This window comes from Ruditapes philippinarum, unplaced genomic scaffold (assembly GCF_026571515.1).
Source record: "Ruditapes philippinarum isolate M1 unplaced genomic scaffold, ASM2657151v2 ctg373_1_1_1_1, whole genome shotgun sequence".
Classification (NCBI taxonomy): domain Eukaryota; kingdom Metazoa; phylum Mollusca; class Bivalvia; order Venerida; family Veneridae; genus Ruditapes; species Ruditapes philippinarum.
The window spans coordinates 86,443-105,745 of NW_026855566.1; the positions used below are offsets into that span (position 1 = coordinate 86,443).

Here is a 19,303-nt window from a genome sequence, read left to right on the forward strand (position 1 = left end):
ATCCAGCTCCCATGGAATGTTTTTTTTCTTTTTCAACATTATATATTGTGTTTATGATTAAGTATGTTTTCTATGTAGATGTTATGTTGAAAACACTGTTATTTTATAACATAAATTTGTATGTTCCTTAATTGGGATAGATGTAAGATATTTTGATTGGAAGAAGTGGATGGTTCATCCCCGACTCACTTTCCACTATTAAAAATAAATGAGCAACTATGTTGCTAAAATTAAAAACAAACAAACTGAAGTTGAAAGGGCAAACATTTAATTTTACAGTACTGTTAACTGGTCTGTTCTTTATTAGCATGTTGCAGTCAGAATATCACTTTTATAGGCAGTTTACCATTGCCTAATTTATGTGCAATTACCGATCTTTTTGTATTTCCTTCAGAATAGGAAAAAAAACATTAAAAGCTGATTTAACAGTGTTCAACCAATTTTTTTCCGCATTTCACGTAAACATTTTCATAGAATATATTCCCCAGCAGGTTGTCACAGAAAATCAATCAAGTCAACCTTACCGGTTCCGCCATATTGTCTGAAGTGTCACGTTTTTTTTACAAAGTTATGGCTCATTTTGATCCCCCAGTGATTCAGGAAAATGAAAATGGATGGGGACCATGTAACGTCCCAGAAAAATACAAGGATATGCCTTATCAGCCGTTTGCGAAAGGCGACCGGTTGGGAAAGGCAAGTACAAAACCAACATATTGTAGCCCCCGTTGAATCCGGGTCAGCTCGGCCCTAAAACGTACTCGGTCCCCGAGTCAGCTCGGCCCTATTCCAACTCGGCACGGGTCAACTCGGCCCACTTTAAAAAATGGGTAAAAGACATTAAAGGACTCCTATTGTCACGGGCTATTATTATCAATTAATGTGTATATTTTCGTGTCTGGGCAATATCTCGACCCAGAACGAAAATATCTCAGAATCAAGCTTTGGCACGTCAATATATTTTGACTATTAGAAGCTTATGATATTAAGTAAACACGTTTTTGTTTCATATATTTTTGAAAATTACTTTACAAACAAATTGCATCTAAGGTCATTTTAGGAAACACATTTTTATTTTATCTATACATGTATTATCCTAATTTTATCGAATCTGCAAGACAAATAAATAACATTTTTTTCTAAATATTACTACTTTATTTCGGCAGAAGTACAATGCATAATTATATAATGATAAGATATTTCTTATTATTCATTTACCTTAACAATATGCAAATCAAATTAAATGTGTTATAAATATTTTTGTAAAGTGGGCCGAGTTGACCCGTGCCGAGTTGACCCGTGCCGAGTTGGTATAGGGCCGAGTTGACTCTTTTCCCCCCCGTTTCGCGCTGATGATAAAGTCCTTTATTCCTCATTCATAAGTGGGTGCGTTCAGGGTTCTACCATCGGCAACAAAGCTTACTTACCATCGGCTACCGATGGTACCATTGGTAGCCGATGGTACCATTGGTAGCCAACTTACTCTGAACGAAAATAGGTATCTTTGGTAAACAAAAATGGCGTATGATCAACACCACAGAGCGAGGCGGGTTATTCCTGCTATGATAATGCTCCAAAAACAAAACTATGAGCATGTATTGAGTATTGTAACATCTAGCATATCAAACTGTGATGCCATGCTAGGTGTAATAAAGCAAAGGAGAGATGTTGTACCGAGAATACAGCACTACTATCAAGAAATCGTCCCCATGTATTCATTGGATGACTTCAAGAGTCACTTCCGTCTCTCTCGTCACTCTTTCCAAACACTGCAGGGGTGTGGAATTCCTATGTCCGACTTGTCCGACTCGGGCCTTTTTGCCAGCGGACAAGTCGATTTTTTCATTGGACTTGTCGGCGGGCAAGTGAATTTCAGAGCCATTTAAAAAAAAATTAAAAGCCAAATTTTGGTCACAGATTACTCTATATCATTTTATTTCATTCCAATATTGCATATCACCTTTACAAACTAGTTTAATTATATAACCCATTTTGTTTTGCTTTTTACCCCCTATGTAGTCCTAATTATAAGACCTATACGTAACCTATTTCATATTTATCATTCATTAATCTGATATTTTACATTTTTCATTTTCCATGTTACGTTAGGTCTTAACAGATCTTTGCAAAATCGTGTAGCAAAAAAATTGACATTAGACATCGATTTAGATCTAATGAATTTAAACAATTAAAACAGCGTGTATTTACATTAATTTTGACCTATTTATGAACAAAACTAAAAAATAAATACCTTTAAACAAAATAATTGAACTGTCACAACCGAAAAGTCATGATTATATCCTCTCATTTAATTAAATTCTTTGTACAGCTGATATACAAATGGCCGCCATACAGTGCGCGAAATCTGATTGGCTAATTCAAATGCAAGCGTTTAAATGAGTCCAGAAGTTTCTAACGGAATATTTTTTCAACGAAATAATTGCCCATGCACCGTCAGTGTGTTCAAATATATTTTTCCGTTCAAAAAATTGGAATCAATCTGTAAAACGCTTTACTTAACCAGTATGGCCGATGAGCGAAATAGACTGATATTTATATTTTATTTTTAATTGATAAGTACATTGTTTTAAAGTTTTTGTTAATGATAGACCATGCAATTGAAAGAACAGAAGATAAGCTTTTGAATAAAGCTTGAAAGGCAAGTCAACAGACATTTTTTTAATTTTTCAAAATGCTACGAGTTTTTGAGCAATAACTATTAGACGTAAAGGCTTGACCAACATAAAACTATAACAAGCCTGTAACGTCTAATCTATTGGACTACCCCCTATGAAGCCTCTCAATAGACGTATGTGCTATAGGAACTCATTGGTTGTATTGCGGCAAAAAATATAAAGCACAGATGATTTCATTGCAAAGTTTATTTCTTTGCATACAAAAAAAAACTTAAACAAATTCTTTATTAGAATGAATAGTTCAAAGCCTGTAGAAACTCCCAAAGAGTCAAAAAACGAAGTCAGAGAGCGATACTAGAAATTAGTATGATTCGAAAGGAATACATTTATTTCAGGATAGCTAGTTTATTGTCTGGCTGCCAAAAGAAGGTAATTCAGACAATGTCTATGGTCAAACTTGCAGATAATGTTCAGTTAGTAAAATATAGCTGCTGAACTTACATAATCCGCACTGTTTTGGGGGGGCAAGTAAATTTGGGCTGCGGACAACTAGAAATTTCAATCCAACTTGTCCTCGGACAAGTGGAAAAATTCCAAAATTCCACACCCCTGCACTGCTAGTGCAGATGGAGAAAGCGCCAACGTTTAATCGAGCGAAAGGCCCGTCAGTGAATACTGAGAAGGAACTTCTGATGTTCCTGTGGTATGTTGGTACGTGCAAGTAAGATGATCGCGCAACAACTCCATAATAACACTAAATAGCGATATAATATTCAAGTGTTTAAATGGTATCTTCATTAGCCGCCATTTTTGTTTGACTGAAAACGAGGCTACCAAAGCTACCCGACTTGTATACTCGCGGGAGAAATGGCTACCAACAAAATTTCCGTCGTTATACCGATGGTTACCGACGGCTACCGATGGCTACCTATAGTACCAATAGGTACCGTTGTTAGAACCCTGAACGCACCCAGTGGCTAATTCAGGCACTTGTGTCTGTGGTGATGTTGTTGTTGTTGTTTAAGGTTTTATTTATACTGGGCGCCGGTTTCCCATATGTCCCAGACTAGTCGGCCTCTATTACGATTGCTGGTCGTAGAGCCTGCAACGCCAACGGAGGACTTATTCGCCTGCAACGTCGTCGATGTCGTAGAGCTGCGACGGAGGTCTTTTCATGCTGTCGTTCGTTGTAGACCTTCTCTAGGACCCAATTCCTCGCTTCTTGAACAATGGTTGACAATAGAGGAAAGGCACCTCTTCCGGGAGCAGCAGCTGTTTTTAGGGCCACACCCCTCGCCGTTGGTTAGGTCACACCAGCTAAGTGACCTAACTAGTTCACCCATCTGGTGTGACCTATGCCTTCCGAGCGACATGCACGCCGCGAAGGGAAGTCGGAAGTCTGTGGTGATGTGGCTAGAGGTGTGAATTATACTCGACATTTGAGGGGTGAAATGCATGTGGCTGAGAAATAAGTTACATGTAATATATACTGTCTTACCAGAAAATATAGGGTGTCAGACATAATTTGAGGGAGTTACATTAGAAGAGATTGCTGAAATCGCGACCCTATGTTTGATAAATTAAAGCAAAAAGCGTAGTCTTGTCAGTATGAAGTAGCTTTGACATTGAGATTTTTTTTTTCTTGGCAAAGCAAAATCATATCAAAAATGATCACAAACCCATTCAGATTGCACATTCAGCAAGAAAATCTTGTGGATTAATATAGCACTCAAATCAGTGTATAAATGCATTAATTTCATTGAATTTTGCACTGTTTTATAACAAAAGTAAAAAAGATAAACCTTTTGAAAAATTATCAAACTGCAGAGTTTTTTCACTTTTGGGGGAAGGGGGTAGGTGCCCTTTGGAGAGGGGAAAATGCAATAGGAGGGGGAATTTTATTTGTTTATTTATTTTATATTGTTTTCTTTCCGGGTAGAAAAGGGGAGCAACTCTTGCAACACAAGTTTAAAATACGTCGCTTTTTCTTCACAAATTGGTCAGAATTGCTGACATCAGTGTTGCATGCCAGGGACAATATCATAGGCTTAAAAATATAATATGACCGAGAAGATAAACCATTCAATTATTTTCATTAAATTTCAGTATGGAAAAGTATGAAGAAATGTCCCAAAGACAGTGATTATAAAGACCTTTTAAAATTTTCGTTTTCTAAGGTAACTTCTCCTATCTTATTGGTATATATTGTTTTATTGCAGGTTTCTGACTGGACAGGTGCAACATATCAAGATAAGAGGCATTTAGGTATGATTCAGTTGTACATCTTATAAGACTGTAATTAAACAACTATCAATGTTTGGGAGTGCAGGGGTTTTGGCTGTTGTTATCAAAGGGACCCGGCACAGTGTTTGGATAGTGGAAAAAAAGTAATTCAAGAAGAAAAAAAATATAGTTTATATATAATATATAGACAAGGGGTTGAACTCGCCAAATCTAAAATCTTGTCAAAGTTGTTTCTTTGGTTTTGTTTAATCGATTTATTGCGAGATGGTACAATGACATGGTTTAGAATTGCGTTTTTACACATAGAAAATCGAGTGTTGACAGGTTGCATGGTTGTTGTCGACTTAGCAAAAATACGATGTTCCATCCGAAATATTGGTTTGTTGTTCAAAAACGGTTAAAGTGGGAACAATAATGTTATTGTCAACCTCTAGTGATGTCATTTAGCTGCAAATTGATATATAACTTAATACGATTTACATAAAAATGACTGCAATTTTGACTTTTACTAGACTAGTGGCATTCTGCCAATTTGGCGAGTTCAACCCCTTGTCAATATATATCATATAAACTATATATTTTTTTCTAAAATTACTTTTTTACACTATCCCAACACTGTGCCAGGTCCCTATGGTTGTTACAGGGTCATTATCGTGTCCATTTTAAAATGATGTATTTATTGGATTATTTTCCCAGACTGTTTCAGTGTTTGCTTGCAGATTTCTCCAGAAAAAAAAGATTTTAAAATAAACGTATTGCAGTGAAACTTTTAGTGTCTTGGAATATATAGGTTTTTTGCTCCAGTTGTCACATTGTGCAATAAAAATCATAAGAATTTGTTGAAATCATTAATGTTCTTTTTTGTTTCAGGGAAGTATAACTCCGCTTTTGGTGGAGGTGGCAGTCAGTATGCATATTACCATGAAGAAGACGAGAGCACCTTTCAGTTGGTTGATACGCAGAAAGTACAGAAACCAGTCTATCAACGTGGTAGACGTATGTTTCAACAGGTATGAGGAGTAACTCTCAGAAATATACTGACAGCAATTATAACTTGCCTATAGAGAGAAAAAGTCAGGGTCAGGTCGGCAAGACGGTACATTCATGCTGCCTTTACTAATTGGCTGCTTAATTTAAGTATTTTCAATATGAAATCTGCTTGAAATTAGTGCTGGATTACCTCATATTCAAATTTAGGCATATGCATTAATTTGATGATAACACAATAGCAGCAGGATGAAAATTGATATATAAATGTAGTTACAATATTCATTGTTTATTAGTTTACTTTGTTAGTTCACAGTCTCATTACCTACAAAAAGTTAGTCAATCTGATACCAATAGTTGCAAAAAAAGAATTACATTTTATCAGTTATATATGTGTGAAGTTATTCATCTAAGAATTATAAGTCAGAAGATTAAAAAAAGATTTAATTTCAACATGGAAAATTGTGAAGTAATAAATTTATTTTTGTATTCTAGAATAAACAGCGTCGTGAAAGGGAGCGTAAGCAACAGCAGCAGGCGGCAAACAATATGCAAGTCCTTTCAAAAACCCAGAAAAGCAGAGAAAGGTTTGTATGATGAATGATTTAATATTTTGATTGCACAAACTTGGCCAAATGGTGAAGACGATGGTAGTATAATACTATATTATGTAAGACTGGTTTCAAATCATGCAAGGAATTCTGAATTAATACATGTGTAGAGGCTTTTTAGCTCATCTGAGCATGCTCAGGGTGAGCTTTTAGGATCGATGATTGTCCGTCGTCCGTTCACATTTAGTTGTTAACACTCTAGCGGTCACATTTTTGCCTCAATCATCATCAAACTTGGTCAGGATGCTTGTCTAGGTGATAGCTTGGATGAGTTCGAACATGGGTCATCTCAGATGAAAAACTAGGTCACAGGAGCTAAAAATAGAAAAATCTTGTTAACACTCTAGCGGTCACATTTTTGACACAAGTGTCATCAAACTTGGTCAGGATGCTTGTCTAGGTACTTGCTCGGATAAGTTCGAACATGGGTCATCTCGGATGAAAACTAGGTCACAGGAGCTAAAAATAGAAAAACCTTGTTAACACTCTAGCGGTCACATTTTTGACTAAATTGTCATTAAACTTGGTCAGGAAACTTGTCTAGGTCATTGCTGGGATTAAATCGAACATGGGTCATCTCGGATGAAAAACTAGGTCACAGGAGCTAAAAATAGAAAAATCTTGTTAACACTCTAGTGATCCAAATATCCTGTAAATTGGTCAGAAAGTTTGTTTTGATGATTTCTAAGTCAAGTTCGAACATGAGTTATCTTGGATGAAAAACTAGGTCACACCGCCCAAATATGGAAAAACCTTGTTAACATTCTAGTGGTCACATTTTCGACTCAATTATCATCAAACTTGGTCAGGATGCTTGTCTAGGTAATTGCTCGGATGAGTTTGAAATCGCATGTAAAACTAGGTCACTGGAGCTAAAAATAGAAAAATCTTGTTAACACTCTAGTTGCTACTGTTTTGATCCAAGTATCCTGGAAATTGGTCTGAAAGTTTGTTTTGATGATTTCTAGGTAAAGTTTGAATATGGGTCACCTGGGTAAAAAACTAGGTCACACTGCTCAAATATATATAATCCTTGTTAACACTGTAGTGGTCACATTTTTGACTCACCTGTCATGAGACTTGGTCAGAATGCTTGTCTAGGTAATTGTTTGGATGAGTTTGATGGGTCAGGTGAGCGATCTAGGGCCATCATGGCCCTCTTGTTCTGCTACCTGACAGAAGATTTTGCCCAATGTTGTGAGAAAAGAAATGCACACATAGATGCACTTAAGTTCTCTCTCAAACAGTACTCTGGAAAGTTCTTATTTTGGAGGAAGGAAGTCTAGTACTGGTGTAACTCTCCAGGAACGATGGTTAGGAAACTACCCGCCTATATGACTGAAATACTGTTGGGAAAAGGCGTGAAATGAAACAAACAAACAAACAAGTTCTTATTTGATCTTGATAATAATCAATGTGACTTAAAACCTAATCAAAGTACACAAATTATTAACTCTTCTTTTTTTTCAGTTCAAAAATTAATTGTAAACATGTTATTGTTTGAAAGATTCTTTCCTCAAGGCTCAGATAGAAACATAGTACATAATAAATTTATGGTTGTCAACAGTTTACTCTATCATTGATTTCTTTCTTTTCCTTGTATCTGATTCAATAAGTTCACTTACAGTTGTATGGTAATTTACCCTAGTAATGGGAATAATAGATGATGGGTGAGAATAAATGACATTTCATCTTAAATAAAGCTATAATATGGTACTATTTTATGTTAATTGAAGACCACTACCTAGTACATTAAATATATTTTGATATTACAGAGATAGGCAGAGGCTATTGAGGAAGTGGCAGAAACAGTTTGGAAGACAACTGCAAGAAAATAGACAAAAGGTGATTAAATTTTCTCCCAAGTTCTTTTTAAAGTTACGGAAATATGTGACCTAGTAGCAAATGTTTGTTGTTGTTGTTTTTATCATTGACAGGAGACATTACAAAGATTGCTTGACAGTAAGATTTTCAGATACTACTTTAATGATTAAAGTGTTAACCATACATAGTTTACAGACATATCATGTTGTTGTGTGTCATAAATTTTTGTTTTGAAATGTCTCAGTCTTAAAATCTGTACAAGGAATTTATATAAATAAGAAGTCTAGATAAAATGAAAAATTCAATGTCATGCAATGTATAATTATATGAAAAATGCTGAAGTAAATGTGGTTGTTTTCACAGACTCCATTAAAACATCGTGATGCCTCCGTGCAAGTACGAGAGACATGGGGCGTTGTTGAAGAATTGGACTTCCCTCGTATGTCCAAGCTAACTCTTCCAGACATTTCAGAAGGGGAAGATCTGTAAGTCTTTAAATGCTTTATTTTAGTAAGAAATAACATGTTTTGATTATGTTATGACATAAATGTGCACATTTTCTATGTGATTAGTTGCAAAATACATGAATATAACAGTAGATCCATGACAAATGAACTTTTTTCTGACTAATATTTCTTGTATAGTACAAAAGATGATAGACTTTCATGAATTACTCATCCTTTTTTACAAGTTCAGCAAAACTCTAATTGGTTTAAAAAGTGTTGTCTTAAAGTTTAGCCACTAGGCTAAGTGCTTTTCATTTATGGCAATAAAATGAGTATTTCCATTGTTGGAGCTGTGCACTTATCTTTGCTGCAGTTGAATACTTCAGCCCGGCAAAACAAGGTGCTAACTATGAATAATTTGAACTTAATTATCCAATGAAATAAAGCATATATAAATGAGTATATCGGTGTACAGGTTAAAGTGCGGCAGCATGGAGTATTATGACAAGAGTTATGATCGTGTTTCTACAAAGAATGAACGTCCTTTGAAGAGAATAAATCGTATCTTCCACAAGGTCACCACAACAGATGACCCCATGATCAGACAGGTAATATATGCTTATTTAATGTTATTGATCATTCATTAATTAATGGATTTACTATCATGGATATTCTTTCCTTTACAGGGTCACCATTGCAGTATAAGATTGCTTAGTTCAAATTGCTTGGCCTGCATGTATGAAGCTGACAAATATAACTTCCACTGATAGTTTTGTATCCTGAATCTCATTGGAAAAAAAAATGTTGAGTTTTTCAATGAATTTTAAAAGCATTCATTTGTAGCTATTTTCATTTTGAACAACATCTGGGATGTTGTATCAGGGTTTCTTTTACTTTTAAAAATAATATTTGAAGAAGATAGTACTAAAGATATTCAGTTTCTTAGGTAATAAAGCTATTAATAATAATTAAAGATTGTAATCAATATTATTACATGTGGAAGTATATATTTCAGCTTGCCAAATCCACTGGTAACGTGTTTGCTACCGATGCTATCCTGGCAACACTGATGTGCTGTACGCGATCTGTGTACTCCTGGGACATCATTGTACAGAGGGTCGGGAAAAAACTTTTCTTTGACAAGCGTGACGATTCCGAGTTTGACCTGCTGACAGTCAGTGAGACTGCTATTGAACCTCCACAAGATGAGACAGGAAGTATAAACTCTCCAAGAAATCTGGCTCTAGAAGCTACGTTCATCAATCATAACTTTTCTCAACAGGTTTTGAAAATGGTAAGTTCTTCTTCACGTTTGAAATAGTAGTCCAATTGACTAGTACACATGCATTGTCTATTGATATTATAGTATACAGGAGCTGCTACTCCAGAACATTGTTGAGTTACCTGATCCAGCTAGGTTATGAAATGTCGTTGGTTCTACTTTGGTGTCCCTTTGTACCTGAAATAATGCACAGAGAGAAACCCTTGTTCTTCTTCAACTAAGAAGAACTGGAAAGTCGCTCATTGACCTTCACTGAGTTGTTGTGATGTACAACCCAACCAAAATAAGTTAACAGAATTTAAATGAGAATGGGGGGGGGCACAGCAACAAAATAAGAGTTAATATTTGAAGCAATTACTTTTGTATAAGCTGATTTGTTTTGACTGTATTAACAAAATACAATTATAATTATCAAATGTAATGTGTTTATTTAGGGAGAAGAAAAGCATGCATTTGAGAAGCCAAATCCATTTATACAGGAGGATGAAGAGAGTCAAGTAGCTTCAGTAGGATATAGGTAATTCTTATATAATTCTTCACTTATATAACGATGCCAGTTTAAGGTACAACTGTTTAAATTACTGTCAAGATTTTGACAAGTAGTATGTTTATATAGAGAATAGATAGCATTTCAGGGTTTTACATCTCTTTGAAATTTTAGGGGTCCAGTGGATGCACAGCCTAGAAAAGTAGGGGTCCAGGCCTGAATTTTAGGGGTCCAAAATTATTTTCACTATAAAAGACTATGAAGACCACTCTATTTTGCTTAAAATCATTTATTTACTATGCAAGAGATATGCATGTATATTGTACTGTTTTCATAAGAAGTATATGATTTCAATATCTTTTATCACTAGGTTTTTTTATAGCCCTTTAGTAGCCCTTTGTGCTATTTCCGAGGCTTATAAGTCTTTGAGTGGCTGGAATGTCAAGTTTTAGTAGCATATTTTGTTATTGATAAGGTGATTACACCAACAGACTGATAATTTGTACTGATCTATTTGTAAATATTTTAGCTGAACTAGTAAACACACAATATATAACTTTACAGACCAGTCAGCTAAATATGTTGCGTTTTAAAAAATATCATATGACAAAAGGCTGACGAAACCGCTTTTGCACCTCCTCATAAGCTGGCACATACTTGATGTCCCAGTCAAAAGTTAAGTTCGCCGAAACCATTATATTTATAACACCAATGATAATAACATACCCAGTGACGACTTAATTTCTATAACACTATGAAAATAAGTTTGCCAAAAAGCACTGCCTTTTTTATTATCGCCGTTCATGTACAAAATACATTCGCATCGACATTGGATACGCTTACCAATAGTAATTGCTTGTTATAAATAGTCCGTCTAAATATAGCAACAGAAAAACCAAAAACAGCTACCTAAAATAGATTTTACGGTAAACGTCATCAGTTACTGTAGCTTGCACGATAAACGTCATCAGTTTCTGCAGCGGGCACTTGCAAATAGCATGCGCAGTAGATTTCAATTATGTTAACTTCCGAAATAAACAATGCAAGCATTTTCTGCTCGCTGTATTAGATTTAAATGGAATTATGTGAGCTTTGAGAAGAAAGAGATAAAATCATGTCGGGCCATAAACAATAATATCTATTGTCTAGGATTATTTTTGTGCGTACACTTGGACGCAAGTGGATAACTTATATGCGTACATGTCAAAATTTATGCGTATAGGGACGCAAAATTCTGCGTCCCGTAAAACCCTGGCATTTGTCCAGAACATAGCATCTGTCCAGAAGCCTTCTTTGCTGAGTGGTTTAAGTCTCTGACCTTGAATGAGTTAGCCATCTTACCTTTGGGTTCAAATCTTGAAATGAACATTAATTACTTTAATGCAATCTGGCAAGGCAAGGGTACTAATGATCAATGGACTGTTTTATGCAGTTGCCCTCTAGTGCCTGACTGAATAATGGCATGGACTTGCAAATAATGTCATCACCCACTAGCAAGGCGAGCTAGACAGTCTCATGTGGAAGTGATCTTAACAGAAACACATGTATATGATATGAAAAAAGATGCTCAAATGAAATCTGTGAAATTTTAGATGTCTGAAAGTTAACAGTTGGTGATTTTCATAGAATAAATGCCGTAAGATACTTTACTTAGGGAGAACATGTATTAAAAAGGACCATTTGTTTATGACTAAGTATAACCAAGGTTTTCATTATGATTATTAGCAGATTGGCGATCCACATCATGGGTTGAAATGCTGTTAAAATTGATTATATTTTCGGCCTGTTGATTAAAATATTGCCCTTGACCTTTGGCCAAACCGGTTGTTTTGGTTAGCACATTTGTTGTCTCAAATGAAAATGATAACATTAAGACAAGAAACATGGCAATGCCACGAAACCAGGTTTTCAATTATCACCATTGTAGATAAATATGTTGTATTTGAAATACAAATACAAGCAACAAACAATGTAACTATGTGCAATGTAAACATGAATAATGTAGGAGGAATTGCCACAATAGAAGTATTCACTATATATTCTGTATAAGGAAAAAAACAAAGGGCCATAATTAGGTAAAAAATTATCCAATCACAAAACCCCGACAATGTGCATCAGGGCACTGGATGACAAAGCTTCTAAGAAAGTTTGAACAAAATCCGTTGAGAAATGTAGGAGTTCAGCACAGAAGAATTATATCACTATATATTCTGTATAAGGAAAAAAAATAATGGGCCATAATTATACCCCCGCACAACAAAGTTGTAAGGGGGGTATACTGGAATCAGCTTGTCCGTCCGGCCGTCCGGCGGTTTTTTTCTTGTCCGCCCAATAACTTAAGATTCCTTTGACCCTTAGTCTTCATATTTGGCATGGAGGTTAGTCATGATTAGTAGATGACCCCTATTGATTTTGAGGTCACGAGGTCAAAGGTCAAGGTTACAGGGGCCTTGACTTCAAAAAGCTTGTCCGCCCAATAACTTAAGATTCCTTTGACCTACAGTCGTCATATTTGGCATGGAGGTTAGTCATGATTAGTAGATGACCCCTATTGATTTTGAGGTCACTAGGTCAAAGGTCAAGGTCACAGGGGCCTTGACTTCAAAAAGCTTGTCCGCCCAATAACTTAAGATTCCTATGACCCATAGTCTTCATATTTGGCATGGAGGTTAGTCCTGATTATTAGATGACCCCTATTGACTTTGAGGTCACCAGGTCAAAGGTCACAGGGGCCTTGATTTCAAAAAGCTTGTCCGCCCAATAACTTAAGATTCCTATGACCCACAGTCTTCATATTTGGCATGGAGGCTAGTCATGATAAGTAGATGACCCCTATTGACTTTCAGGTCACCAGGTCAAAGGTCAAGGTCACAGGGACCTTGACTTCAAAAAGCTTGTCCGCCCAATAACTTAAGATTCCTTTGACCCACAGTCTTCATATTTGGCATGGAGATTAGTCATGATTAATAGATGACCCCTATTGACTTTGAGGTCACCCGGTCAAAGGTCACAGGGGCCTTGACTTCAAAAAGCTTGTCCGCCCAATAACTTAAGATTCCTTTGACCCACAGTCTTCATATTTGGCATGGAGGTTAGTCATGACTAATAGATGACCCCTATTGACTTTAAGGTTACCAGGTCAAAGGTCAAGGTCACAGGGGCCTTGACTTCAAAAAGCTTGTCCGCCCTATAACTTAAGATTCCTTTGACCCACAGTCTTCATATTTGGCATGGAGGTTAGTCATGATTTGTAGATGACCCATACTGATTTTGAGGTCACCAGATTAAAGGTCAAGGTCACAGGGACTTTGACATCAAAAAGTTTGTCTGCCCAATAACTTTAGATTCCTTTGACCCACAGTCTTCATATTTGGCATGGATGTTGATCATGACAATAAGGTGACCCCTATTGATTTTGAGGTCACTGGGTCAAAGGTCAAGGTCACAGGGACCTTGACAAAAAAAAAGCTTTTCTTCGCAATTGCTAAAGAATGTCCTGTCCGCAATGTATTGATTTTGACATTTTCACATTTGAAGCATGTAGAATACATAACTTAGCAATGTACTGGCTTAGTAACCTCAGATTTGGCAGGGAGGTTGTCCTTGAGCTCTAAATGGCCACTGTTGATTCTGACAAAGTGGTATGCGGGGGTATTCACGCCATGAAGTTGGCAGTTGTGGCAGTTCTAGTTAGGTCAAATATTATCCAATCACAAAACCCCGATAATGTGCACCAGGGCACTTGATAACAAAGCTTCTGTGAAAGTTTGGTCAAAATCCGTTGAGAAATGTAGGAGAAGTTGCGCATGGTAAAAATTGTTCACTATATAATCTGTATAAGGAAAAAAAACAAAGGGCCATAATTAGGTCAAATATTATACAATCACAAAACCCTGACAATATGCCCCAAGGCACTTGATGACAAAGCCTCTGTGAAAGTTTGGTCAAATTCCGTTGAGAAATGTAGGAGGAGTTGGGCACAGAAGAAATTGTTCACTATATATTCTATATAAGGAAAAAAAACAAAGGGCCATAATTAGGTCAAATATTATCCAATCACAAAACCCCGAACAATATGCGCCAAGGCACTTGAAGACAAAGCTTCTGTGAAAGTTTGGTCAAAATCCGTTGAGAAATGTAGGAGGAGTTGCGCACAGAAGAAATTGTTTATGCCCGCATGCCCGCCCGCCGACATACCTCAATCTAATAACCAGTTTTTTCCTTTGGAAAACCTGGTTAATGACACAACATGAACAAAATAGAAAAATCATCTTCTTTTGAATGATTTCTGTTTTGTGTTACCAGAATAAAATGAACAGAAAATAAATACATGTACATGATTATCGATTAATTAATGTTTACTGATTTGTTTTTTACTAGGTACAAGAAGTTTAGCCTGGGTAATGATATAGAGTTGATAGTAAGATGTGAACATGATGCTGTCATGTTTGGTGTTAGTGGAGAAAAACAATACATCAATATTAAAACACTCAATGAATGGGATCCTAGGGTAAGACTGACAAACATGTTCCTTGAATTTTTCATAAAAAAAACAGTGAATTTTAAATTTTTCATGGAATTAGTTCAGGCACAGGATGTGAACAAATTTGTATTTATAATAATTTAGATATATTTTAGCGGTGTTTGTTTATGATATAATTTTACAGAAATCTTTAAAAAAAAATTGTGTTAGCTCAACTGTTTTGTTTCAAGTTGAGACCCAGCCCTTGAGAAACTGTTTACAGCTTCATGGATCTATTATAGGTGTCTAAAAAGCTTAAAGACAGTTTTGTTCTTGTTTTAATTTGCGACTTACATGTGAGCATCCATTGTATATTTGTGTGTATTTTATGCTTAGTGGGGGTCCATCAGCCTTTTCATGCACTGAGAGTACGGACCTCTTCGTATATTTTTGTCTGCTAATACAAGTTATGGTCATTCCTATATTAAACTTGTAATTTTATTTCATTAACAGTGTAGTGGTGGTGTAGATTGGAGAAGTCGTTTAGATAATCAAAGAGGTGCTGTGCTTGCTACAGAGTTGAAAAACAACAGCTGTAAATTAGCTAAATGGACTGTCAGCTCCCTGCTAGCAGGATCTGATCATATAAAGTTTGGGTAAGTTATTGGTTTATGTTTTTAAGGGATTTTGTTTAAAAAAAAATTAATTGTTTCCAAAAAAAAAAAAAAAATGAAAACACGATCTTTGAGTTCTTGCAATAATGATTAAAGACTTTACATTAAGTATATCTGGCATTTTAAAGAAACATTCTAGAAAAAAGGAATGCTCCAAAAACAACAGCAAAATTTTTTTGTAAGAATAATATATTTATACTAACAATTATTACACATTCTTTTTGGGTAGTTCTCGCAATAATAATTAAAGTACATATATTTCGTAAGTTTATCTCGTGAAAAATCCAACAAAAATTCAAAAAAAAAGAAAAGAGAAAAAAAAAATTTTAAAAATAAATAATTCTTTTTGTAGGTATTATTTATACTGACAATTTTATCTTATGTTTGTAGATACGTCTCTCGAAATCATCTAAAGGATACCGCTAACCATGTTATACTGGGCACGCAGCAATTTAAACCTACGGAATTTGCTAACCAGATTAACTTAAACATGGACAATGCATGGGGAATCTTAAGGTGTATAATTGATATATGCTTTAAATTGAAAGAAGGGAAGTACCTCATCATGAAAGATCCTAATAAGGTGAGTGTTTTACTAGTGAATCTGTTTAATCAACATCGTTTGTATAATGAAACTGATCGGCTTTGATTCAGATCCATCCATTGTTATTTTCAATATCGAAATGTTGCTAGGACTGTTGCCAAGGAGACCAAAGACTCCTTGATGTTGAAAAATGAATCAAACAAATCAATTTGAGTTTCATCATGAATGACAACAATCAGATTATTTTTATGTGTGTGACATTAAGTTAGACTTCCTTCTCTAATACTTACTATGATGTTTATTATTATAAATTTTACCTTTCTGCTAGTATGTTTAGCAGAATGGACGAAATTTTGTTAAATGCCATTCTTGCACAGACTTTGATGACCGATTATTTAAACTACATCATAATTATTTTGTAGTCTGTTTTAATCAGGCTTTAATTACAGTCTGTGGTTTTAATGAATTAATGTGATGAAATTTTCTAATTTTGAAGCGATTTTAGTGGTTGTGAAATTAGATCAAACATTAAATATATATGGTATATATGGTAACGATTGAAAATAAAATGCAGAATGTGTTAAGATGATATGATTCCAGTCAATGGTTCGTATCTATGATATTCCTGACAATAATACATAGTAATTATTTTGTAGTCTGTTTTAATAGATAATAGTGAAGAAAGTTTTGCATTTTGAAGCGATTTTAGTAGTTGTAGTATTAGGTCAAACATTAAATGTTATGGTAAAGATGAAAGTAAAGATTGTGTTATGATGATATAATTTCAGCCAATGGTACGTATCTATGATATTCCTGACAATACATTTGAGACAGACGAGGAAGAAGATTCCAGTGAGGAAGAGAGCACTGAAGACTCGGATGAAGATGGTAAAATTCTTTTGATATATAATATACTAAAATTTATTATACAGTGATTTTTAGCTTCACTATTCGAAGTATAGGGAGAGCAATTGTACTCGACCATAATATTATATACAGTCGAAACTGTACTAAGGGTCACCTCTTTTTGACAGTCACCTGACCTAAACAACCCCGATGAAATTCACTCGATTTTATGCATCTGTGTTTATTATATTTAAAGCCAAAGTACCCAGCTGGCAAACTCTTACAGCCTTTTCTAAAATTTCACCATGCACCCCTATATTGAAAGAATAGAATTGCTTTTGTATATTAATCTTTAATATATATAAAATTTCAGATGATGAGAAGTGAAGAGTTTAGACAGTACCTGTTAAAGAATAGAGCTCCTTCAAATAAAATTCTTGGGAAAAAAACATTGAAGTGTATTGAATACAGTTTAGAAAACAACTGGTAACTGAATGAATTATGGGAAAAATATTTATTTACAAGTGCTTTGATTGACATTATATCTAATAGAATAATAAACATACTTTAACATCAGAGTTGTATTTGTAAATGCCTACATGCATGTTTTATTACCTCCCCACCACTTTTCGTCCGGCGGCGTCTGTCAGTCCGTAATCTTTTACTTTAAACAACATCTCCATCTCCTCATAAACCGCTAAGCCAATTTCATCCAAACTTCACAGGAATGTGCCTGTGGTGGTCACCTTTAAAAATTGTTCAAAGAATTCAATTCCATGCAAAAATGGTTGCCATGGCAACCAAAAGAATAAACTTCAAATATCTTTTAAGAAACGCAATGAGCTAGAGCTTAGATATTTGGCATGAAACATCTTCTAGTGAGTGTCTACCAAGTTTGTTCAAATAAAAGCCCTTGGATCAAAATTGGCACCGCCCCAGGGGGTCATTGATTTTCCTTGTATGCATGTAGTTAAAGCAAACAAAATATCTTAAAAAAACCAAATTAACAAGTATTCTGACTCGGGTGAGTGATTTAGGGCCATCATGGCCCTCTTCTTTATCTAGTGACATACTTTTAGTGAATAGCTTAAACCTTTGTATTGTAATAAGAAAAGACCATATTGATTCTCGGTACATAACACATTATAGGAAGTTCCAGACATCATTTGAAGGAATTTGCTTGTTCGATCGATCGATGGCTTATTAGTATCAAAGGGGGTGCTCTGTTGTCATTCGTCAACAATCGTCTTCTTCTCTGAAACTGCTGGACAGATTTACTTCAAATTTGGTCTGTAGCATCCTTGTGACAGTCACACTTGAATTTGCTCATGTCATTTCAATTGGCCTCTTTTAGGGGGTCAACAGAGCTAAAAATAGAAAAACCTTTAAACATCTTCTACTACAGAACTAATTGATGGATGATCACCAAACTGTGTCTGTAGCATGCTTGGGTAGTCTTTTATATTAATTTGATTGGCCCCTTTAAGCTAAAAATAGAAATACATTGTACCTTTAAACATCTACTAGTATTTCTACAGAACTTATTGATGGATGATGACCAAACTTTGTCTGTAGCATTCTTAGGAAGTCTTTTATCAAGTTTGCTCATATTAATTTGATTGGCCCCTTTTAGAGGTCTCTAGGGCTAAAAATAGAAAAACCTTTAAACGTCTTCTACTACAAAACTAATTGATGGATGATCACCAAACTTTGTAGCATTCTTGGGTAGTCTTTTATCAAGTTTACTCATATTAATTTGATTGGCTAAAGCTAAAAATAGAAATACTTTTAACCCATTACCCGATATACACGCCTTTTTCACCCCCCTTTGTTGTCTCAAATGGTTATAAAATGCCTTATTTAGGCCCCCAACACTTGTTTTTGTTTGAGAAATGTTGTTGAAAAAAGTGACCACTTTTTCGGCGCGGCCCCCAACCAAAAGATACATCAGGGGGTTGGGAGAAGGGGGATGTGCCCCCTTCTGTTTGGGGGGGGGGTTGAAGGGGAGCGGCAGTCCCCCTCATCGCCAAGAAAATTTTGGACTTGTGAGAGGCTAAAAATGACCCCAGATAGATCATAAGGTAACCTATAACCAACGCTGAAAAGCATTTGACTCTATCTCAATCCATTGAGAAGTTGCAGCACTGAAATCTGTTTTGAAGGAGAAAAAAAACGCAAAAGAGTGATTTTTAGCAATTTTGAGACGTCCCCCGTTGCCGCAGTAACAGGACATTCACAATTGAGCATGCTGTTACAAAGGCTA

The 19,303-nt window shown here is 35.5% G+C and overlaps 1 protein-coding gene across 1 annotated transcript; it reads left to right on the forward strand.

The window, feature by feature from the left end:
• Positions 1 to 492: 492 nt before the first annotated feature.
• On the forward strand, positions 493 to 17,618 carry LOC132743718 (eukaryotic translation initiation factor 3 subunit D-like). The gene is made up of 14 exons (XM_060732272.1): positions 493 to 693; positions 4,853 to 4,898; positions 5,748 to 5,887; positions 6,360 to 6,451; positions 8,251 to 8,320; positions 8,663 to 8,784; positions 9,221 to 9,353; positions 9,761 to 10,039; positions 10,462 to 10,544; positions 14,895 to 15,024; positions 15,490 to 15,632; positions 16,041 to 16,233; positions 16,983 to 17,082; positions 17,414 to 17,618. Exons 1-14 carry the CDS (start codon positions 571 to 573, stop codon positions 17,425 to 17,427), a joined length of 1,668 nt encoding a protein of 555 aa, XP_060588255.1. The 5' UTR covers positions 493 to 570; the 3' UTR covers positions 17,428 to 17,618.
• Positions 17,619 to 19,303: the final 1,685 nt, after the last annotated feature.